This window comes from Balearica regulorum, chromosome 5 (genome assembly GCF_011004875.1).
Source record: "Balearica regulorum gibbericeps isolate bBalReg1 chromosome 5, bBalReg1.pri, whole genome shotgun sequence".
Lineage (NCBI taxonomy): Eukaryota > Metazoa > Chordata > Aves > Gruiformes > Gruidae > Balearica > Balearica regulorum.
In genome coordinates, this window is record NC_046188.1 from 17,061,049 (window position 1) to 17,085,743 (window position 24,695).

General features: G+C 40.3%; 2 protein-coding genes across 2 annotated transcripts; both read left to right on the forward strand.

The window, feature by feature from the left end:
- Positions 1-6,984: 6,984 nt before the first annotated feature.
- Positions 6,985-11,620, forward strand: LOC104640041 (alpha-1-antitrypsin). The gene is made up of 5 exons (XM_075753634.1): positions 6,985-7,047; positions 7,170-7,839; positions 9,335-9,605; positions 10,254-10,401; positions 11,361-11,620. Exons 2-5 carry the CDS (start codon positions 7,182-7,184, stop codon positions 11,550-11,552), a joined length of 1,269 nt encoding a protein of 422 aa, XP_075609749.1. The 5' UTR covers positions 6,985-7,047; positions 7,170-7,181; the 3' UTR covers positions 11,553-11,620.
- A 6,537-nt stretch (positions 11,621-18,157) lies between these two features.
- On the forward strand, positions 18,158-24,211 carry LOC104640039 (alpha-1-antitrypsin). Its single transcript, XM_010308276.2, has 5 exons — positions 18,158-18,230; positions 19,910-20,581; positions 21,187-21,457; positions 22,017-22,164; positions 23,880-24,211. The coding sequence occupies exons 2-5, from the start codon at positions 19,927-19,929 to the stop codon at positions 24,087-24,089; spliced, it is 1,284 nt and encodes a 427-aa protein (XP_010306578.1). The 5' UTR covers positions 18,158-18,230; positions 19,910-19,926; the 3' UTR covers positions 24,090-24,211.
- The last annotated feature ends 484 nt before the right edge of the window (positions 24,212-24,695 follow it).

Sequence of the window (24,695 nt, forward strand, 5' to 3'; positions counted from 1 at the left end):
ATTAACTGAGACCTGGTTTTAAATTGGATGGGGGTAAGCAAAGTTTGTGTGAGAGGACAACTTGAAATTGCAAGAATTCAACCACACAACACTTGAAAAGCAAAGAAAACTTGCAAGGAGTGATTTTTATTTCATATGCATACATGCATCAGTAGCCAGCTATACTAACAGATAGTGTGCCAGCAGCAAACTGCCAGATTAGGTTGGGCTAATTAAACCTTATTACTTTGTTAGACACAGCTCATTGAACAGCCACCATGTAACTGTTCCCAGAAATACACCAATTCTTACAGCTCTAACCAAGCAAAAACATGAAACTAGAGTTTTCTTTAATATCAATTAGAAAAATCCACACGTTTGTCTCCCATTAAAGCATAAACACAATATATCACATCAGAATAACCTTGCACACAACCTGTGTTTATATTAGAGCTAAGAGCAACATTGTGTTTCTTAAGCAAATGTGCTAAAGAGAAAAATGAAGCAAGCTAGTGAGAGACATTTTAGTGCCTCCAGGACCTGTGTTTGCAGGTCTAATGTAAGATTTTAGGCTGCTGTTTTTAAAAAGTCTCTTTTAAGCCAATCATTACTACTCAAAAAAAAAAAAAAAAAAAAAAAAAAGGTTAAATAACAGCTACTTAGGACCAGTAAGACTTTTCCATGGACAAACTTTCCACTAGCGTAACTAAAGTTTTCAGAGTTGGAATCATAAAATTACACTAAGTCACAGCAGGGCTCCTGCCCTTGCCCAGCACATATCAAGCACCTTAACATTTCTGTCAAGCATCTGCCAAATGTAAGCATGAAGTACAGGTGATTAAGCCATTTTTTGTTTTGGTTCATAAACATGGATTTAGAAAATCTGTTTCCAGCCATTCTGGTGCAAGAAGTTTGCTTTCCACATGACACAGAAAATTCTATATAATACAGAAATTATACAGGTTTTCTCTGAATCAAAATATACATGGTCAGGAAACTTTTGAGGATTTAATGAATGAAATAAAATAAGATCATATCCTTTCCTTACTGAGGTTTTAGAGCGGAAATATTATCTTCAAGGCTTTGCAATATGAAAATGGTAACACAACCATTTTGAACATCTCTCCATAACTGAGTTGTGTTTCTCACTGCTCTTGCCTAGTTGGGAGTGCTTTTTACACAGGTAACTATTAAAAGAAAACAAAAGAAAAATCTTGAATATATTTTAAAGCTATAAAATGTGAAATTTATTATCCTAAAGTCATGATTTTAATGGCAGTCAGGAACTGAACTCCTGCTGCGTTATGCTTGATTGATATCTGAATCCCAGTTCTATCTAGATTCAATGAGAATCATAGATCTATGTTCCTTCTGGATAATTTGGCAATATCATTAATCATCTGGAAATTCCATAGGTATTGCTTGAAATGGATATGTGTACCTCTCAAATTATTATATTAAAGACTCATTAGAGTTACAAGCTCCTGACTTAGATGATAATGTTCATCTATAGTATAAATGAGTATGCAGGATCCATCAAATGGAATAACAGAGCTAAGACAAATATTTTTGGAAAAAGAAATGCAGGGAAGAGTCTTATGTGAACCACCACCACGCTGAGTGTGGCTTATCTTCCATGCATCCTCTTTCCCTGCTGACCTGAAGGCCAGGGACAGGCAGATCTTTAAGTCCTGTTGTAAGAATGAAAATTCATGGGAAAATCTGACTGCAACCATGTACATCTTCAAGACATATTCCAGGTAGGTTCTTCAACCTAACACTGACCACTGCTCCAGAGACCCCCTCTGGCTTCCTCACAATGACTGTATCCTCTCAGCTAGAGTTTGGTGCTGGGATAAGCAATGGTGAATTTTGGCAATGTATAGACTGTCTTTGTGAACAGAACATGAAGACAGCCTTAAGCCAGCTAATACAGAGTGGTTTATGTCTATACCAGATATGTGATATATAATGTGGATGTTATAGGAGTGGGGTAGCTGTGTCTGCTCTGAAAGCACTTGGTACAAGCCGTCCCTCAGCCAAGGCTGACATTCTGCTGCCTCAAGACATTGCCATTTATTTTGTTTGCTTTTCTTTTCTTTCAGAGTGCCCAAAATAACAGGAGACTTACCTAACAGCCTGAGAAAATGTTTATAGAATCATTATAGAATGATGCTGAGGGTGGGCACTGCATTCAGCAGAGCATGGTTGGGGCCGCCTGAAGTTGCAAGGCTTGCTGAGCATTTGCTGATTGAAGGAGCTAGGTAGCTTGTACCAGAGACACTTGGAGTAAAATAGTATGAGTACAGTCACATGGTTAGGAATGAACTAAGGTGTAAATCCAAGTGACAGTGTAGGCACATTTTGCAGGTTGCCATCACCAGAAGCACTCCATGGTGGAGTTTCAAAAATCAATCCATATTGACTTGCAATAAGAGAACACCACAGACTAATGTCTGAATAGGAAAAACATTGGCATTTTTGTCTCTGCCTTATTTTTCTCGCTGTACTAAAGCATGCTTTGGTTCACCTCAGAGTCATGCAAGGAATCCAGAATTACCCCCAGTCCTTGCATACAACTCTTCTTTACATCATTGTCTCTCTCCTGTTACCTTCCTCTTCAGCTGGCTGTGCAGCTGCACAGTGGACTATGCTACTCAGGCTTCCTGTTCCAATATGACTAAACCAAGGCTCAAAGAAAGCCTCTGAATGTGGGATTGTTTCTGAACTGATGCTAAATTCATTTTGGGAGGAAAAAAAATAAGATGCATGTTAATTATCCCTTCCACTCTGCTTTTCATAGAAGAGAAAGTTAGCTTGGTTTAGCATGTCATAGCAGGTGGCTGAACTGCACAGTCAGGAGACTAAAGCCCCAAAGCAGGCCATAACACAGCTCGGGAGATGTTTTAGCACTTGTGTCATTAGCTGGCAATAAGCTAGGAAGGTATAGCTGGTAGAACAGCTACTCATGGTCATGGACCTCTTCTCTCCAAAGTGTGTTTGCCTGGGGCAATTATGCATGTTTGGGAACAGCAAACATTAAAGCAGCTGGCCCTGCGATCAGTGACTTCTACTTGCTCTGCATGGCTACATGTGGATGGAAATTAGTTTCATCAGCATTTATCTGCATCCTCAGATAATTTTGTTTTGATCCATGTAATGTTTAACAGAAGCGTAAATGCTTAACGCTGCTCAGCTGTATGACTAAAGGAGCAGCACAAAACAGCCAACAGCCTGACTGCCTTAGAGCACTGTGAGCATCTCACTCTTTTTCCTGAAAAACGGGATTTGTGCAATCAAGCATTCCAGCTTATACATTCATGCAATTCAAACACAGTGTTTTTGTGGCCAGCAAAAGAGAACAGGCTGCTCCATCAAGCCTCACCTGTCCTACACAAGCACTCCAGGGGACAACAGCAAGTAGTTCTTTAGTAAGAAAAAATACAAATTCAAAACTAAAGTACTTAACAGAAAACTTTGGCTGTATGTAAAACACCCTTGCACTGTTCAGCTGTATTCTGGGGAAAAAAAATAATAATCTGAAGCTGTAGATACTGTGCAGGGAATCTAGCTGCATAACAAAGGCCATGGATCCCAGTAGATGAAGTACCACCTCTCAAAGCAGCACAGCTGGTGTTGTCCCAAAAGTGGGATCATTTACCCAGTGTGCAGTATGCCAATATACCCACAGAGCAGAGGTATTTTATTTATTTCATGTCTGTGCAGAGATGGGTGCTAGGTGGTAATTCCACAAAGCTAGCACACCACACATAGAATCTACCGCATATTTATCTTGTTACAGGATTAGAAAAACCCACCTAAATTTATACTAATTGGTTGTTAATTACCTCATCATCTACTATTGGTCAAGCATCTTTAAATTAGCAGGCATGCTCCTTGAGGGTGTGGGGGGGTGTAACTTGCATAGTCCTTTAATTGGATAGGTGGTGGTAAACCTGCCCCCCCCCCCCCAGCCACCTTTCCCATCCCCTGGTTACTGGCAATTCTAGTTGACTTCAGGCCTCTCTGGCAATTGCCCAGCTCTCAGTGCCTTCTAGGGCAGGATGTTTCCTCTTTATCAGTTTTTCAGCTCTCATTCAAGGATACTCTCTAGCAAAGCATGCTTTTCATCAGTCTTCCGGCTCTTCTTCAAAGATATAGTCGTCAGCAAAGCAAGTAGTGCATTTAACCCTAAATTAAACAGTGTCTAAGCACTAACCCAAACACATTTCTGTCCCTGTAAAGTGGAAAATTCTACTTTATGGATATCACCAGGGACTGAGAATGGCTGTGCTTATACTGTTTTACTTACACAGCTCCTTGGCTTTTCAGGATCCAGGGACTTGTTGCTGTCTGCTCAGGAAGGGGCAGCACAAGTCCTGCAGTGTGCAGCAGAGACATAGAGGGACCAAGCAGGTATTCTCCTGGCTGGTTGATCTGGCTGGTGAAACCATGCATCTAAACAGTTCATCCAGCCATGAATGCGGTCAGGCAGCCTCACACTGCTTATCTTCCTTTAGAAGAATCCCAGAAAACTGAAATCCATCTTTACAAGAAGTCTGAGACTTATTGTTTCAGACTCCCTTGGTTTGCTACTGGTTAATATTACTGGATCACTCTTTTCTTTTATTTGCGGTTCTTTGAGAGATTTGGGACTGTGCCTTGGTTTACTGTTTACATGTTACAACAGTTGCATTTGTTCCATAATGCGTTTGTGCACTCACAGTGATAGCACATATATTTTAAACAGCTTTTTCAAGTGCTAAAGTCCACATTAAGTACTTCTTCAGATCTTAATATATTTAGGTGTTTCTTAATAGACACACAGAGAGAATTATTAGGTTTGAGGAGACACTGGGTCTGAAAGATTACAAGATTACTGTGCAATATGCAGCTAAAATTCGCCATTCTTAAATGAATGAATGAGGTACCCTCTTTGTTAATGAGGCCAAGAGGACTCGGTGGCTTCCAAGTAGTGACCAATGGGGTCTCTGCTGTGTACAAATAAAAGATGAGATGTTGACACTTAAGCAGAGTCCAGTAGTCTGAGTAGCATGGCTGAGCACAAGTGGTCTCCCTGCAGCTCACTCCCCTTGACCCTGGCCTTCAGAGCTTAGAGCTGAGCAAAATTGTGTGTCTCCAGATGACCAGTTATCTCCAACTCAGGTAGCATATAGGGCAAAGTAGCTACCCTTGGCACAAAAAAAAAAAAAAAAAAATCTCATTTCCAATAAATATTTGCTTAGGAGTTGCATACCCTTTGGGATGTAACAGTCCACTCTATTGACCACCTGGGCCCCATGGTCTTTGCTCTCTGTTTGGAGTGGAGAGGTGTGGACACATGAATATCATGTCCAAGAAAACTACCTTTATCAGCATTCAGCTATGTCCTTCTAGGTAATATGTATTTGAAGCCACGTAATGTTTAACAGAGAAAAACATCAGTATGAGTAAAGCAGCGAGAAACAGCACAACCCCTACAAGAGCAAGACCCTTCTGAATGTAAGTACCCAGTTATATTTACCTTAATGATTTTGATGCAGCTGTATGGCATTTAGCTAGTGAGTCATGAAGCACATCAGCTTTCAAGAGTGATGCCTGGTTTCTAAGCACTGAAATGACAGCTGAATTTAACTTCAAGAAATATTGAATAGCAAATTGTGGGGATATATTATAGCAGCTCCACAGAGTATAACTCTGCTCTGAATATTTATCCCAAATAGCTCTTTCACATCTAGAAGAAATCTGTTTCATTAACAAAAGGAAAATACTCTGACTTCCCAACTGTAGTACTGATAAAAAATAAGATCAAATGTTCCCTAAAGCCTACAACCAGAAAACCAAAACTGATGTCAATGAGCTGTCTTATTTACACCAATATCATCCAGACAGCGTTCACAAATTGATTTTGCCATGCCAACCTCCTCTATAAGTCCTGATTTACTCAGATCTCATAAAGCAAAGCTGCAGAAGGAAAAGCTGGATCCTTTTCACCCAGATCTTAGTGGTCAGAGTGCTGACACAGGGTGGGGAAAATCCCAATAAACATTTCATCTGCTCCGCTGAACACATCTCCAAATGCCTGTGCCATTGACTGGGGGGTGAGCAGGTAACTCATGTGATCTTTTTCCCTGAAGCTGTTCCACTTCAGGTAGGACATCAGGTGAAGGCTATTTGGAGTTGCTTTTCCAGTCATTAGTACTATTTTTAATTGTAATAGCTCTTACCTGTTTTCTGACAGGTTAAACATCCTAGACACTACAAATCATCCCAACATGGTCTTGGTCTAACCAGTAAAACAGAAAGCAATGAACAAACAAACAAAACAATGGCCACATTTATAAGAGCCAAGATGCCATGATCCAGGCTCTTTGCTGAGTGCTACTCTGGCCATGGGGCTATTTACCTTATGAAAGGAGGCTTTCCGGTTAGTACAGAGTTTGGAAAGACAGGAGGGGGCCAAGCTCACACCAGTGACCTCTCCCTCCCATGACTGGGATGGGGGGGTACACACAGAGAGGAATCCATCTGGAAGACATGCATCACATGTGTGGTTATTTAAAATAAACCAACATGATCTGATCTAATCAGGTATTGAAGCAGAAAAATTTTAGCAGCTCTCTTGTGATTAATCACTTTGTATGCTAAAATGAGTCAGGAATGAGAGAAAGAATACCACTTTTGAGTGCTGCAATCCTGTATTGTTTTCCATTGACATAACACTATCATTTGATGTAAGTCTCATTCAATCACTAATGGCATAATAATCCTGGGAGTTCTTAGAGATAAACATAAAAGAATTGAGTTGTTCCTGACATGCTGCCTCAACATAACATGGATTTACATGGAGACAAAAAAAAAAAAAAAAGCCTTTTCATTTGTTCTCTCCCTCTGACTCTTATTTTTCTTTAGTAGTCACATGTTTCTTTCTCCACATTTCTTTCTCCAGTAAGAAGGGACTATTGTAGCTAGAGTAAAGCAGAACCAAAGTAGGCAGCAATGGATAGGAATTACAGCTAAACTCAGAAGCACAAGGATTTAAAAAACACTTCCATAGTAAAGGAGCAGGTAAGGAGATAACAGTCATTACCAAATAACTGTTGAAGGTAGTAGCGGATAGACACAAAAGCTGAGATGTTGACACAGCTGACATCCAGCATCCAAAACTATTTTGTTCTTTGTCTACACAGTAGCTGCAAAGGATGATGAAGGCCACCCTCTCACTGTGCTTGCTAGCAGCCATGCTTCACCTCACTGTCCATAGCCTGACCCAGACTGACCACTACAATGATAAGCCCAAGACAACTCACCCCCAGGAGCTGCACCCCCATGAGGGAGATCCTCTTGAGTCCTGCCAACAGATAGTCCCCAGCAACACAAACTTTGCCTTCCGCTTTTACAGACAAGCAACCACCCAAGAACGTGGCAAGAACATTTTCTTTTCACCAATCAGCATCTCCACTGCCTTTGCCCTGCTTGCTCTGGGCTCCAGAGCCACCAGCCAGGCTCAGGTGCTGGAAGGGCTGGCCTTTAACCTCACCAACACCCATGAGGAGGAGATACACAACGGCTTTCATCATCTCCTCTTCTTGCTGAACCGCCCTGGCAGCCAGGTGCAGCTGAGCATGGGGAACACCGTGTTCATGGACAAACACCTGAAGCCACTGAAAACATTTCTGAAGGATATCAAAAAATTATACAAAGGAAAAGTTGTTTCTAGTAACTTCCAGAATTCCACTGAAGCTAAAAAAGAGATCAATGATCATATAAAGAACAAAACCCATGGGAATATAAACCAAATACTTAAAGATCTTGATCCAAACACTCTAATGGTAATTGTTAACTACATTTATTTCAAAGGTAAGTTACACAGATGTTACTTACTATGGTACCTCAGTTTTACCTGCACTAAAACAAATACTCCAGATTATTTCTGAATTATTTTAAAAAGAAAGGCCTGTGTTAAGTTTAAGCTATTATGATAAGAACTATTGAAAGTTCTCAGGCTTTGCAACCTCTTTCATATCTAATTTTTTCTAGCATATGTGTAGGGTCCTAATCACAAAAGTTAATTTATTTGCAATCTTCAAGTTTTAGGGAATTGCCAGAGCACAACAATTTATGCATTTATAAATTTTTTTTGTCAGACTTTATCTACTTATTTTAAAAATTACTCCACAATGTTTTCACATGTATGAAGCAGAAAAATAAATTCCAAAGATGCAGATTAACAAAAATTGCCAAACACTATAATTTACTTACAGTCTATGGCTATTAAATGGGTAGGTACCTCTGGAGCTGGAGTCTAAATGTTCTACAGCTGGTCATCACATTATACATATCCCAAGAGGTACTTGTGAATGCACTGCTTTGGCAATGATTAACTTCCTCTTAGATGTTATATCCATTTGAAGCAGCATGCAGGACATACATGGAATTTACCACCCAGAAAGGCGTGTTTGGAAATAGATGAGCATTCAACAAAACATTTTATTTCAAGTACTCTATTAAATTTGGGTACCCTAGTCTCAGGTGCACTAGTCTGAAGGATTTCTTTATGATACCAGAGTATATTTTTTTTTACTGGGACAGATGGGGGAAAAGCTCAAACTTATAATCAGAGTACTGCAGAGTTTACATTCCATTATTTATTTTTCAATTTTATTTTATTTCTATGAAATATTATATTAAAAGAGAATATACTTATAGAATGGCAAGCTGTGATCCCTGTGTATTTGTTCAGTGAATGACCTGATTTAATACAAAATATAATATCATAAAAATTTCAGTTGAATAAACATCAAGAGAAACCCATTTTGAAGATTAAAGCCCTTGAAGCCCTGTTCCATTTACCATAATGAGGTTATGATCAGGTCCAAAAGTTCGGGTTGTTCTTGCATGTAAGCTTTTCCACAGTGCTACAAGATGAAGAACATATGAAAAAGCATGGAAGGAGCTTAACATGCTACTTTTTACAAGGCAGACATCTGCTGTGAAACTTACTTTTCAAGCAAGATTCTGAAACCAGAAAGTAACTTGTTGGATCCTGGTCAGCTTTCATTTTCTTCAGATAAAACATAAGCTAATATGATGAAGTTACTTAATTTATCTGACTTAGAAAGGTGTTGTACAAATCTATATGAAGCTTAACCTGGGGTATTTCATTGTTACTGAACACAGTACAGGAAAGATGACAGGGAACAAGATCTTTAATAAACTTGCAATACCTTTGATCTTCAAATATGAGTGTAAATCTTCAGATATGGATTTATCTGGTGTACATTAGTCTGGACTATATTAATATATCCTCCTTGAAATAAGCATTCAATTGCATTCTTTCCCTTTTGGTTTTAAGCCTACTGGGAAAATCCTTTCAATATTAAGGGCACTCACAAGGATTACTTCCATGTGAATGCGAAGACCTCAGTTGAAGTGAAGATGATGACTCGAGATGGATTTTATAAAACATACTCTGACAGGAAGCTGTCTTGCGAGGTGGTGCAGATTCCTTACAAGGGAGATGTTGCAGCATTGTTTATCCTGCCCAATGAAGGAAAAATGAAACAGTTGGAAGAAGCCTTGACAACAGACATTGTGTCTAAATGGGAAAAATCACTTGAAAGACGGTAAATATTGACTTCTGATTTGATGCTTCAAGGTTGTTGGAATCCAAAATCTGAATACCATGATCAGGTTTTACTGCTACTAGCTTTGCTATTGATTGGAGATTTAAGCAATGGAACAGGTATAAATAACTTGATGATTTGATACTTTCAGCAAGAATTAGAATCATGCATTGTTATTAGGGAGAGATCTGTGAGCTGGCAAATTTAATTTCTTTCCCCTCACATTTTCTAGCTGATGTTAAGTGTCTCCATTTCCTTCATCTCAAGCACAATGTGTTAAGAGTGGTAATACTGCAACATAGCAATCAGATCTCTCAGAGGGAATAGGGTGTGAATTTCAAAAGAAAAACCTTCAAAGCTAGAAAGTGAATGCAAACATAGTCCCAAACATTCTGGCACCAACACTGCTTGCTGTCCCATCAAATGACTGTGTTGCAGAATCATACGAGAAAGCGCAGCTGATGTCTGTCTTCTTGCATACTTTCCCATCCTCCAGACCATGGTCTTCCCATCTTCTTTTTGTTGCCATCTTCTCCAGCTGAAAAGACCAACATTTTAGCACAGAAGAACCACCAGCAAGGTGGGAGTCATCAGTCCAAGGCATGCTTTGATTGCAATAACTACCATAATTTTCTTTTGAATTAACAGGAGGATAGAATTGTATATTCCAAAACTATCAATTTCGGGCACCTATGACTTAAAGAAGATGTTCATAACTCTGGGTGTAACTGATGTGTTTTCTGACCAGGCTGATCTGTCTGGAATCACAGGAAGACCTGATCTAAAGGTTTCAAAAGTAAGTTTGTCAATAACCAATTGTCTTCCCCTAAGCTATGTTGTGGAATTTTTCCTACTGCTAGGGCTGGTTGATACTCTGAACTAGAACATTTAGCTGATAAAGTAACTTAAAACTCTCTCAGACTTGTCCAAGATCAGGAGATTAGGGTACTGTCTTCCATCTGACAGGGAAAGGTTTGGAGGGGGTTAGCATTTGTCCCAGAAACTAAACATAGGCCTATTTCCACATGTGAAAGAAGTGCCCGTGGATATCTGTGTTGGGAATGCCCTGTATCAGCATATCTAGCAGAAAAAGCCATTTTCTAACATGTGATCCCATAATTTTAAAGGATTTTAAAACTTTTGCTGCCATTGAAGTCTCTGATGAGAGCTAATCATGTAAGCTGGACCAGACTTGAAGAAAACATCCTATTTCCTGGAAACAATGTGAAGAGAAATAAAGTGAAGAGAAAGGCTAGCATTCTTAGAGCCATTCTGAAAGCTGCAATGTTATAACATTTTGGGGCTAATAAAACAAAAAGATTAAAAATGCCCAACAATCGTTAATAAGAAAAAAAAAAGTGGCATCAAAGTTGAATTTCTACTGGCTAAACTGTAATGCATGTGCTATTAGGGATACATACAGAGGAGTTCTGGAGCCCAACTTTCTTCTCCCCTGAAATTGTCATTCCTTATGAATTTGCTTGAATATTCTACTTTCAATTAATTCCACAAGGTGTGCAGTCCCTAAGGGCTGTGTTGGATACACTTCTGGTGAGGAATACTGAATGTGAGAACACTCGTTTATTGAGACAACATTGCTAAAAAAACCACCACAGGCTATAGTGGCCTTCTTCCTGGTTCCTAGCCTTCAAGCAATTTTTATGAAAGGCAGTAGCTGAATTAACTTAGTGCTAATTTTAGTCATTTCACACCCTGTCCTCCATGTACATTAATTTTTGCTGTATTTCACTGTAGGCAGCTCACAAGGCCCTGCTGAAGATTCATGAGAATGGCACGGAGGTTGCAGCAGTCAGTGGCACAGATTTTCTTCCTCATTCTGTTCCTCCTGTTGTTAAATTCAACCGTCCATTTTTGCTATTGATAGTTGATCAACATACTCAGAGCATCCTCTTCATGGGAAAAATTATAAACCCAAATGAAAAATGACTGATCAGTGGCTGAATTGCATTCTTCACGCAATTATACTTCACTGTGATTAAAATTATATCAAAACAGTTACTAACCATTTTCTTTTTCCAAAGAAATGAGGCAAGAGTGTGGCCATTCTTAAGAATACTATTCTTGCTTCCTCCTGTAGTAGAAAGTGACCACTGAGATATACCTATTAGTGAATTACGAAGAAGTTTATAAATCAGCCTTTTAATAACCAGTGTATGCCATCTTTGAAAAACAAGGTAAGTATCCAGCTGAGAGAATCAGTTTAAAACATTTTAAGTACATAAAGATTGAACAAAGAAGCAACTCCTGACTTGTGGGTCGAAAGAAAATGCTGAAGTTTGCTCCAGCTGCTACAAGCTCTCACTAGGTCCTGGTGCTGGAGGGCTGACATATGGAAATTTAAAATACAAATGCAGTACACTCAGGGATATCTTAGTTCTTCTCTTCCATATGTATGTCATTGGTGGAGAAAGGTCGTGTATTTCCATGAGAAAATGATTGCTGACCTTTCTGAAGATGTCTGTGCCAAATTTGACATCTCTCTCCTAACAACAGCCTTATGGATCTAAGGCAGTGTCAAAATCCAGAGCCAAGGCTTGGCACTTGTGAGGATCTGGATCACCAAGAAAAGGGATGTGTGCCGACAGAAACACAGGCAGTCTGGTGTGGTGTCATCCTGACTCCCTTCCTGTTCCATCCTGTGGGATCAACAGCAGATGTTTAACAGTGATAAAAGTGTTTAACAGTGATAAAAGTATTTAACATTGCTCAGGGGTACAGCAGCATAGACTTAGGTTAAAAAACCCCAGACCCTTCTCAGTGTGTTGAACCTCATTCAGTTTTTTTTAAATATACCAGGCTAGGTGATCAGTAGTTTAATTTTTAAATCAGAGCTTTGAGTCTATAGAGTCATGAGGTCAATTTGATAATAGAGCAATTAGTACCTGAGCAGGAGCTACTCTGTAGAGTCCAACCTCTCCAAGGCAACTGTTACCTGCCCACACCAGTCTGTGCAGTTAGAGCATTTGCCTAGGGTACAGGATATTCAGGAATATTCATGTTCAGACCTCTCCCTCTCCTGAAAGCTGGCAATCCCATACCTCCAACATCCTAAACTCTCCAGGCTGGTCAAGCTGACCTCTGCAAAAGGAGAGCTAGCATTGGACCTGGAGTGCTGGTAAGGATATTTGCCTGCAAGATGGAAATCCATGTCTGCCTGTCCCTGGGTGGAGAATGGGTTTGGCAGATAAATCCTAATGAACTGTCTGCAAACCACACTGTGGAGTGGGTGGTGGCTGAAGCAAAGATATCTTGTGACATTGGTAGGGCTTCTAGGAAAAGGAAAGCATAGCTTCAAATCATACGTTGGAGGAGTCGGTCACTTTCAGACCAGGCCTAGGCACTTCCTTTGAAGGTCAAGTCTTTTGCCATATTTTCCTTTACCACACTCACAGCTGATGGCATCCACCCACATTGTATTGGCTTCTTTGAGTCCCCCTTTAAGGTAACAAACTCTCCACAAGCATCCTATGTGGAAGCAGTGGCTAAATCAGAGCTGGGGAGTATTTTGGTTGGCTAGACACTCAGGAGGTTTCATAGATTCATAGAATGTTTTGGGTTGGAAGGGACCTTAAAGATCATCTAGTTCCAACCCCCCTGCCATGGGCAGGGACACCCTCCACTAGACCAGGTTGCCCAAAACTACACCACGTTGCCCAAAGGTGCTACTAGCATTGCTTTATAAATTTAATCTTGTGTTTCATCAACAAATAGAAGTTCAGAAGGAATAGAGTATGAATACCTGGAAGGGGTAAAACAAATATTGAGATTAATTATACCTAGAGTTTACATCTATGCTGGTAAATAGCGTGCTCCAAGGTCTGTTCTCTAGCCATGAGGTCAACTGGCTCATCACAGCTCATATCCATGTTGCTTAATTCTGACCCTGCAAGACATCTGGGCTGCTTATTGGAAATATCCCGTGGCCTGTGCTAACTCCAAAAACACACTTAGCACTTGTTTGGAAGAATTGTAGCTGGCATGAGTGATACCTGTGTCTGAAAGTGTACTAAAAACATAAGAACATGAGTGACTGCACGCTGACAGCCAGGTCTGTGCCCCAGCACTGCTCAATGTACTAGTACAATCGGAGCCAGAGTGAACAACTGTGGGGTGGGAAACACTTCACAGCTGAGCGCATAGAAACTATTATGAAGCATAAAATATGCCAGTTTAATTCTATTACATTTAATATAAATGAACATAAATACAGTTTAAAAAGTGATATAATTTACTGTGGAGACATAGCCACTGTCCATCATCCATGTCCCAACCCCCTCCTTAAAAATACTGAAACCAAGAGTTTTGTTATGAACCAGAAAGTCTGTCACTGGTTCAGGGACCTGACAGTTTTTGACAATGTGCAAGCTGCTTGCTAGATGCTGTCCTGACTCTGCAAACTGGAATGAGCTAGCAGAAAAAGGCCATTGGAGAGTCTCCCTTGGCAGCTGGACGCCCCCAGTGAGAAAGGCTCGGCACCCAAGGCCAATGTCATGCAGCTCTCCTTCCAATGACTGCGCAGAGGCAGGCAGAAATGGAGGTGATGAAGGGCACAGCTCCTCACTCCTCAAATCTGACAGTCATGTTAAATAAAGCAGACCATGACTGCAGTAATACCACTGCCAAACTAGTGCTGAATCAGAGACATGTAAGCAGATCCCCTGTGATCAGTTCATTCTCATAGACAGTGCCAGACCAAAGGGAAACTCATACTTTTTGATTGCTAAAATTTTTTAGAAATGTTTTTACTGACAGATCAGAAAGACGAATATTGCTATAACCTGATAAAGTAATAATTATGGAAGTTCTCAAAGGGCCAGATGGATGAATTTAGGAGTTGTTTCTGGCATGATGCACAGATATGAAATCTAATTGCAATTGGATCAAGAAACCTTGATTTTGCTTTACTTTTTCTTTACCCATGACTGCATGTAATACTTTGCTGCACTTGAGCCTGTTCTCCCTGGCTATCAACAGTCCAGTGGCCACAAGCAGAATAAGAAAACTAAGCACTGCAGGAGTAGCATCCCCACGAGGGAGACCCTTTTGAGTCCTGCCAATGGATAGTCCCCAGCAACATGACTTTTTCTTCCAGTTTTGCAGGCAAGTGACTGCCCAGGAACCTGGCAAGAGCATCTTCTTCTCGCTGGTCAACACGTTTGCTGCCTTGGCCCTGCTGGCCCTGGGCTCCAGAGCCACCAGCCAGGCTCAGGTGCTGGAAGGGCTGGCCTTTAACCTCACTGACACTTGGGAAGACCCACCACTTTCCTTTACTGTAATTTATTTTAATTCTGGGAGTTATACATGCCATCTCTAAGTCCTTAATTAAGGTTTTTGGTCTGTAGTCTTAACTACTTGAGTTTGACGTATCTTTTGGAAAAAGAAATTCAAATTACGATTCAATTTGAGAGCAAAATTTTCATCTTGCAGTCTATCTACTATTACTTATTTTTTCCCCCTTTTTTATTGTAGTGATTCTTAAAAAACTTATAACAACTAGTTTTGAAAAGCCTTGGCAGTGTCAAGCAGGTCTACAATTTCAATGTCTTCATCTGGGAACTTTATGGAAAATATATCAGTAAAACCCAAGATGAGGTCTCAGTGAGAGATTACCTATCCTGAACATTAAAATGCTGGCTGATTGACTCCAATGGAATTCACATCAGGCCTTAAATGCTTACATGCTCTTGGAAACACATTTTCTTTCAGTGCTAGGAGATTAGGTACAGACAAAGCAGAAAACTTAAAATATTGTTTTCTGCAAATTGATGAAAGTGATCATTTGAAGTGAAATGTCTTTTATGAGAAATGGAATCACACCCTGGTAATAAAAGAACTTTATTTCCTTTTGAGATATAACACAGAAGAAAATAACAAGATTATTTGATTCTGTTTATATAGTTTTCATCTACCAAACTATGAGTTCATATGAAATTTTAGTTTAGAGATTCCTATTACATTGGTGAAAGAAGCTGAAAATAAAGCAGAAAACATCTAGTTTCTATTCCCAGTTCTGTCACAGACTTTTTGATTAGACTTCAGCTTTTTTTCTTTCTGTCAGTTATGCTGGTTTTAGAAATGGAGCCAGAAGAACTTTCCTTATCCAAGGAGAAAAGGATGAATATTTGTAAGACATGGAGATCGTAGTTGGGATACCCTATACAGAAACAGATAAAAATACAGAGGACTTGATTTTTATTCTAGTTACAGCAATTTTGCAATGATGCCAATCTCCTGATTTGAATTGAATTATTTATTTCAAGAAGTTTATTTATGTGAACTTTTGCAGACAGACCTTGAGTGATACATCTTTATAAGGCAACAAGAAGTGGCTGCATGATGATTTATCATGCAAAGTGCACATTTCTCTTGCTCAATCCTTATCATCTTGCTGATGTTTTGTTTCCACAGCCAGAAATACTTTGCCCTGGAAAACCCAGAAATATAACTTGCAAAGCTGGCATATAATAATCAGATGACCAAGCAGCAACAGGAGTAAGTTAATGATATGGGATAAAACTCCTCCTGTAAGGAGGAACCAAGACATATTGCATAACTGAGCAGAGTTACTGGCAGACAGTAGGGAAAGAGATAATTAAATTATTCCTTAATTCCTTCCATATAGACCATTATCAGGCCAATAGGAAAAGCATATTTGTCAGTCCTTTCTATGCCTCCCCTGGCTCCTGGTGCAGGAGTCCCTCTGTCCCAGCCACTGCTTATCTAAAAGCATCCCAGAGCTCTGTAACCTTCCTCTGTGAAATTCCCCTGTATGGATCCCCTTTCTGCAAAACTCTGCACAAACTTTCCAGTTTAGCCTCACATTTCACAGCGACATCTGTTCTGGACACACAGCCATTGGTACCAACAGGAATGTGAAGAGAAGTAATGAACTGTTTTCCCCTCCCTGGGTTCTCACAGACACTACCATCTGGCAGGTATGCCAGTGATACCCATGAGTGGTGATTCACTCTCATTTTCCATTGCATTCAACAGGAGAGATTCGTGCTTTCCAAGAGTCTCTATTTCTGGCACCTATGACCTAAGGGAGGTTTTCAAAGGATGAGGTGTGAGTGATGCATTCATTAACCATGCTGATCTTCTGAGAAGCTGATTGTTTTGAAGTTTGCAGACAAAAATGGTCATTTGTTTTCTGATGTAACTGCTGGTCTTAACCTTGCCTAGGAAGAGACTTGGGCCAGGATCAGAGGAGCTCATGCCCGGGAGTGGTGAGTAGGGACAGCAGCAACTTTCCACTCTCTTCCTGACACAGAGTGCTGCTGCATGTCCTAGGAGAAAATAGAGGAATCACTGTAGAAGCTTTGCTGTTCCCAGCAGTTCCTCCTTGAAAACAGTAGCATCCTTCAGATGGTTAGCCAAGCATTAGGGCTGGGCTGAAAGTTTCATGCTATGTATGTAGGCAGGCCTAGACTTGAGAAAAATATTTTGTCTTTGCTAGAGTTAAGCAACAGCATTCTTGCTCCTGCTGGTCATTTTACATAATACTGCAATAAATTTTCTCAGTACTTGCACATATCATGAAAGAAACCCTCTCTCCGGAAATACATTCTGACCAACTCTGCCTCTGTCTTGCAAAAGATAGTAGTTACATAGCAGTAACTATGGTGGGTAGACTCCTATGTGTAGATAAATTGTATATTTACCTGGGGTGAAATCATGTACATTCAATGGAAATAATTAGTCACTGCTAATTAGGATGAGTGCCATGCATCTCATCCTTAAATAACCTTCTAAATAGCTAAATTGTGCCTTTCTCTATCAGCTCCCTCTGCAAGGGATCCCAGTGTAAGTCACATATAGTATGTATATAAATCATGCCTATCCTATGTGTATGTAGCAAGGGGTTAAGAAGATCTCTGTCCTCAGCTAACATTTTATCATGGTAAAGAGTGCCCATTTCATTCTTCCATTTGTTTTCTTTATTTTTCAAGTCATGCTAATACTTGGTTTTTTACTTTATCAGTTTCTAAAATACTCATCAAAGGCCTCTCAAAAAGCTAACCAGTGCCTCTGACTATCCTTTATCTAATAATATAATGAGCCCTTCAAATAATGCCAGTTAGGGTATACCTGCAGTGTGTGCTGCAGGGCAACATAGTGATACTGGGCTATTCCCAAACAAACTTGCTTCTGCCTTGGGTACTCAATTAGATGGCATCCTTGCATCAGGATATCCAATGCAGAGACCTCAGTGGGACACAGCATCCTTTTTATAAACAGACATTGCTTTGTCTGTATCTTAGGTTTCCAATTCTTCTAATATTCTGTTTTGTAAAGCTCATTTACCATGGTTGTGCCAGACTACTTTGCAAAGCTCTTTTGCCCAGTTTAGTTCAAGCCCAAGAGTAGAAAGGTCCCTGCTCTTTCTCTCTCCTCAGAGCCCTACGTGCTGGCATCCTTCTGCCTGTATGACGGGAAAATAGACTTATAATGTTTGATGTCCAGAAAAAAAATAGCTTACTCAGTCTTTGCTTTGCAAATAAATCTTATTTGCTCTGTTTAATATTTACCAGTGGACATTAACTTAATACTACCCAGCAAAATGAAGACTAGGGAAGAAGCACTGTGAAAGAGAGGTCCAGCACTGTAAGTACCATATTATACTTTCTTAGAAGTCTTTGAATTCATGTTATCTGTGATCAATGCCATTTATTGCACAATATTTAATTCTGAGATTAATTTATTTTGTACAGTAATTGGAAATTATTTTAGCTTCTGGAAGCATTTTCTAGATGTTGGAAGCAGGATTCAGTCAGTGACCTAGCTCCTAGCTATAGGGGCAGGATGACTGGGAGATGAGGTCCAAAATGAGTGCTCAACAGTCAGTACCAAGGTGAGTAACAAAACCTTGTCTCTGCTCACAGAGGAGTAAATTTAGTTGCAATTTCAGTGTCCTGACTACTCCAGGCTGATGCAGGGCTAATGAGACTAGCATCCCTGTATCTCCGGTGTGCTTAAAAACCAGGCTACTTTCAGCCAAGTGGCCTGGAATATAAATTAGACTCTCTCAAAAGAAATTTGGGTAATTATGAAGAGTACTTACCAGACCAAAATTAATTACCTCCATTTAGAACACCTTTTTTTTTTTTTTTCCAAAGTTGATGTTTTTATCCAGCATTTTAGACATGCTGAGCACAACTCCCATACTCAGCACTTCCACATCTTATATTTCCAGTGTTTCATACTGGGCAGCCAGAACAAGGGGGAACACAGAATTAAGAACCACCCATTAAAAGTTTGATGTAACACCTAAACCTGGCATTAGACACACAGCCTGAGGCAGAGCCTGGAACAGAATCTCATGCTCCAGAACAAGTATACAACTGCTATGAACAACATTCAGATCATTTCTATTTTCCTGCAGGCCACTGCCTACCTCATGTTTTTGAGTTTCTGTCATTTGAGATGATTTAGGTGAGGTACCCTATGAAGAACATACTTCTCCAGTATATTTCATGGGTTTTCCCCTGAGAGGAACAGAGGAGAGAATGTGGGATGATGTAGAATTTGCTTATGTCGGTTAAAGGAAGAGGAAAGATCATCGAATTGTGCGTACACAAGGCAGATTCCACTAGAGCTTTTCCTAAGCTCTTGAGTCTTGGGCTTTGTGACCTTATGGATAGTTTATGCGCAATAGAGAGAGTTAATAAACTTTCTTGATTTATCCTCAATTTGCTGAAACATTTAAGGTAATGTTTTGAAATAATATAGTTCTTGAGTTCAGAGCTGCTACAGAAGCAGAAAGATACAAATAGTTTAAGGGGTGAGCATTTAGATGGATTTTATTCACAGCTATAACTGACATTATCTCTGTATCACTGTAGTGTTTGAAAACCCAAGTCATAACAAGACCACGGGTACTACAGAACATATCAGCAAAAGTTGGTCCCTCTGACAAAGTACTTACCAAATACATGGCGGCCAATAGGAGAACTCAGCATGCACTCAAAGGCACTTAGGAGTGCAATGAGGCCATGCTGGTCAGAAGCAAGACTTATTTCAGGCTTAATACCTCACAGAAGCCAAGACAACATCAATTCTTTCCTGGTGATGTCACATTAATAGCTTCCTTTGTTCATTGGTTGGAAACTGATACAACTGACTAGAAATAGACTATCCAGGAGGCCAAGAAGAGTATTTCTAAATAAAGCAGTAATCCTAAAGACTGGCATCTGAAAATCAGTGTCTAGAATAGAAAACCTATTTTTTATGCAGGAAAGATAAAATTCTCTAGATCTAAAAGTTGTTTTATTCTTTCTTAACAGAACTGTTCAGAAGGAAAATGAAGTCTGCATTGTATTTGTGTTTGTTGCTTCTCGGACTTCAAGTCAAGGGTCAACATGGCTCCAACCTCAATGATGAACAGCAAGAACAAAAAGTACCCCATTCCCCAGAAGACCATTCCCAGGTTGAAGATGAAAACTTGGCTCTTGTCAAGATAGCCCCCAGCAACGCTGAATTTGCATTTAGGTTTTACAAGCAGGTCAGAGAGGAGGCAGGCAACAAGAACATTTTCTTCTCTCCTCTGAGCATCTCCACTGCCTTTGCAATGCTCTCCCTGGGGGCCAGATCAAACACGCTCAAACAGCTGCACAAAGGCCTTGCTTTCAACCTGACAGATATGGAGGAGCGGGAGATCCATGAGGGATTTCAGCATGTCCTCCAGCTGCTGAATGACCCTCACCGAGAAGTCCAGTTGAGCATGGGCAATGCCCTGTTCATAGACAATCAACTGAAACTGCTCCAAAAATTTTTGGATGATGTCACAAATTTTTATTATTCTGAAGCTATTTCTAGTAACTTCCAGAATTCTCCAGAGGCTATAAAGGAAATCAATGACTACATAGAAACAAAAACCCATGGGAAAATTGTTCGTTTATTTAACAGTCTCGATAAAGACACCGTGATGGTTCTGGTGAACTACATTTTCTTTAAAGGTGAGTGACGAACATAAGTAGCAGTTATACACATAAGCTCTAGAAGTCCCAATATTTTCTATACGAGTAAAAAAAAAAAAAAAGAGGAAGAAATAGAAAAGAACCTATAGAAGTACTAAGCCAGGTTCAGAGATGAAAATATTCAGAAGGGATGAGCTTGGGAACTTATGATCACTTGTTGAAAGGCACAGGGGTTTGGCTGCGCAGGACATGGTCAAACACGGATGACCCTTCTCTGAATAAGCCTGGTGCCTGTATGTGGGAGTCTGTGGAAGTTTTACCATTGCCTTAGCAGGCAAAGGCTCAGGTCTTTTCTACGGCAACCCTCAGCTTATATTTTTCTTGTGTGATTTTTATTAGAACCATTGAAATTGTGTAAAGATTCTTTTCATGGCCAAGGAACGAGCATCCTTAAACTGAGATAGGCTTGTTGTTGTCTTTACAGTTCAAATACAGTATTTTAAGCACAGAATCATAGAATCAAAGAATGACCTGGGCTGGAAGGGACCTTAAAGATCATCTAGTGTGGCATTAACTCATGTGACATGCCTTTATTAGTCTCTTTTTCAGTTTATTCAATTCTATACTCATTCTTTTGTCAAAAGGCTACTGGGAAAAACCTTTCAAAAATTTCGCCACCAGAGACGATGACTTCTTGTTGGATGCCAAGAATTCTGTTAAGGTCAAAATGATGCATCAAAGCAAAAACTTTAATATCCATAGGGATGAGAAGTTGTCTTGCTGGGTAGTAGAAATCCCATACAAAGGAAATGCTACTGCATTGTTTGTTCTACCTGATGAAGGGACAATGAAGCAGGTGGAGGATGCTCTTCTAAAAGAAACAGTATCTAACTGGATGCAATCACTTGAAAACAGGTAATTTTTTAACTGCTGCTTTGTTTAAATATCGAAAAGGCCATAACTACTCATCCAGGCAAAATAAAGCTTAGGATGCCACAATCAGTTGCTAAGCACAGCTCTGAGGAGCAAGCATTGTATAGTTTCTTTAAATCAGACAAGGTATCAGACGATTTCATACCTAAGGGGAACCCTGTCCTAAGCTCCCCCGGTCACAGCGATGGGAATGCTACCAGCTGTGACGATCCTGCACACGGGTACATTGCCCTCAGGACCCTGCCTTGAATAGGAAGAATACAGTTCAGAAGAAAATACAATTTCTTTTTCTCCAGTCTGGATGATACATTCCAGCCAGCCACTTTAACAAACCAACACTGTGTCCTTGCACCACTGATCAGACTGTGGCTGGTGGGAGAGGTTCCTCAGTTCCTGCTTCTCTAACATGGGATTTACCACTGTCTTAGAAAGAGAAGCCTTGCCTCCACAGGTATTTGGGATGTGTGTATACCTGCAACAGCTATTGCATTGAGGGATCCTGCAATAATAAACTCACATTTTTTTGTTTACTTTTGAAAAGAAAAATCTACCTGGACCTTCCAAAATTCTCCATCTCAGGCTCCTATGACATTAAGAGCCTGTTTGAGAAAATGGGTGTGACAGAGCTATTCAGTGACGCAGCTGATCTCTCTGGAATGGCAGAAAATACTCTTCTGAAGGTTTCCAAAGTAAGTATGCAAACAGAGATGGTAATCAGGAGATTTATCTGCCTTGCTTACATGTGGGTTTTATCTCTGCAGCTAGGCTGATCCCACTTCTGGAGTGTAGTCATGACTCACTGTTGGTAATAAAGGAAAGAGAAGGTTAGGGATCAAACAGCTGTTGTTCCCACAGTTTAATATTAAATTGTTTAGTACATAGGATCCTGCAAATTCACTTGAAAGTCTCTGAAGAAGAAAACAGATCTGGAAAGAATAACAGGGATAATTTCACAAAAAACTGGTGTAAAATAACTAATGCATGACAAGACTCCTAGTTATGACGTAAGTTTGGGAATAGTCATTCTTACCCTATGTATACACCTTTCATTGCTGCATTATCTGAGCACCTCAGAATTTATATGGACCACAGACTTGTGGGACAGGGATAGCCCCATTTCACAAACAAGAGACTAGCACAGAGACAAGTAGAGTGATTTCCCTAGTGTCCCAGGGAATATATGCCTTGTGTCATGAGGGAAACTATCCTTCCCTTCTATTCTGCACTTGTGAGATCATCTCTGGAGTATTGCATCCAGTTTGGGGCTCCTCGGTGCAAGGGAGATGTGGACATACTGGAGCAGAGCGAGTCCAGTGGAGGGTTAGCAGGATGGCTGTGTGGCTGGAGCACAGGGTGTATGAGGAGAGGCTGGGAGACCCGGAGCTGTTCAGCCAGGAGAAGGGAAGGTGAAGGGAGGTTCTTAGTGCTGTCTACAGATACCTATGAGGAGGGTGTAGAGAAGATAGACCCAGGCTCTTCTTGCAAGTGCACAGTGACAAGATGAGAGACAATGTACACAAGATAGAAAATGGGGAATTCTCATGAGATATTATGAAAAAAAATTCAACAAAAGGGTGATCAAAAACTTGGTTGCATTACTTAGAGAGGCTATGAAATTTCCATCCTTGGAAATACTAAAGCCCTCACTGGATGGGACCACAAGCAACCTTACTGTGTCAGAGTTGACACAGTGTAGGGTGGGTGGTTGCATTGGATGACCTCTAGAGGTCCTTCCAACATATACTATTTAATAATTTTGTGACTCCTTACATTGAATAATACCTTATTACACGTGTAAACACCTGGATTACAGATATAGGACATGTGAATACAGGAAGGTTAACAGGACCTCGTGAGAGGAAATTTCAAATGAGTTATGGACAATGAAGAAAAAACACAGAGGGCTGACCAAAGACAATGAAATAAGATCACGTGAATTCAGAAATATGAATTTCTATACCTACCATAGAAAGCTCTGTAAAGTCAAGACATATCAGTGAGCTGTGCTACAGAAAGACACGCTATAAAGTTTGTCACTATTGCGTCTTTGTAGAAAGAATTTTTTTGCATACACAGAAATTTTTGCAAAATGAAAACTTTCTTCTTCTGTGTTAAAAATCTTACTCTGAAAAACAACAGAACAATAAATGTTCTCTGTGCTGCTCAGTCTCTGCAAGCAGCCAAGTTTGACTCTGCCAGAGCGTTGAAGAAAACTCTCCAAACTCAGAGCAAACTTTGCTTGTCTTGGAAAGGCTGGACATGAGTATCGTTTTCACACCAGTTCTACACTCATTCTGTGCTTTGTTTTAAAAACTGCCTTCTCACAGTGTTAAAGCAAGCAAGTTTGTCCTCAGCTGCTTCTCACTCTTCTGTACCTGGATTTTAATCTTTGCATCCCTTGCAGGCAATTCACAAGGCCACGGTGGATGTTAGTGAGAACGGAACAGAGGCTGCTGCAGTGACTGCAATAGAATTGGTACCATTGTCTGCAGGGTTCCCTCCTCCTCCTCGCATCAGATTCAACAGGCCCTTCCTGATGATAATTGTTGATAAAAGCACCCACGGCATCCTCTTCATGGGGAAAATTGTGAACCCAACTGCCAAGGAAGTCTAGGCCACAACATTTGTACTCCCCAGCGCAGAGAAGAGAGCTTGTGCACATCCCAGGGGCTTCTTTGCAAAAAGGGACTAGAATTGATCCCTAATTAACAAATAAATAAATATTACATGAAGTTACTCCTCACTTACAAACAGACAGTTGAGAACAAGCATGAATGGGCCATGTTTACAAAATGACCCAGGCCAAATAGGCAACTGTGGGATATTCAACAGACAAACATTTCCCTACCTCACTCACTCATCACTGGTATCATAGTCCCTTGCATGCATATAAACCTTCCTACTCCTGGCTGAGAAACTGCCTATGTCTCCCATTTCCTGTATATCAAGTCCTCAGCTCAGAAACCACAAATCTATCCCCTTCAGCTGAGAAACCATCCTTTCCCTCCCTCTCGTTCCATCGTGAATCCCAAGAGAAGTCTCTTTCATCTTTGAAATCCTTCCAGGGCTCATTGGCTAAGAAGGGAAGCAGAAACATAGACCTGTTAAACCTCTCCTCTCCTAGATGGTGGATGGTCCTTTTTCTTCCAGCTTGACATCTGCCTCCTACCAGCTCCAAGCCCTTGCTCCCATCTCCATTCCTCCTTAGTTGCTCCAGAGT

Bases quoted from the DNA above. Each gene is read 5' to 3' on its own strand.
- LOC104640039 (XM_010308276.2), top strand. From the start codon at position 19,927: ATGAAGTCTGCATTGTATTTGTGTTTGTTGCTTCTCGGACTTCAAGTC. The intron at 21,458-22,016 runs GTAATTTTTTAA...ACTTTTGAAAAG, and splicing joins ATGCAATCACTTGAAAACAG to AAAAATCTACCTGGACCTTC. The intron at 22,165-23,879 runs GTAAGTATGCAA...CATCCCTTGCAG, and splicing joins CTCTTCTGAAGGTTTCCAAA to GCAATTCACAAGGCCACGGT.
- LOC104640041 (XM_075753634.1), top strand. From the start codon at position 7,182: ATGATGAAGGCCACCCTCTCACTGTGCTTGCTAGCAGCCATGCTTCAC. The intron at 9,606-10,253 runs GTAAATATTGAC...TTGAATTAACAG, and splicing joins GAAAAATCACTTGAAAGACG to GAGGATAGAATTGTATATTC. The intron at 10,402-11,360 runs GTAAGTTTGTCA...ATTTCACTGTAG, and splicing joins CTGATCTAAAGGTTTCAAAA to GCAGCTCACAAGGCCCTGCT.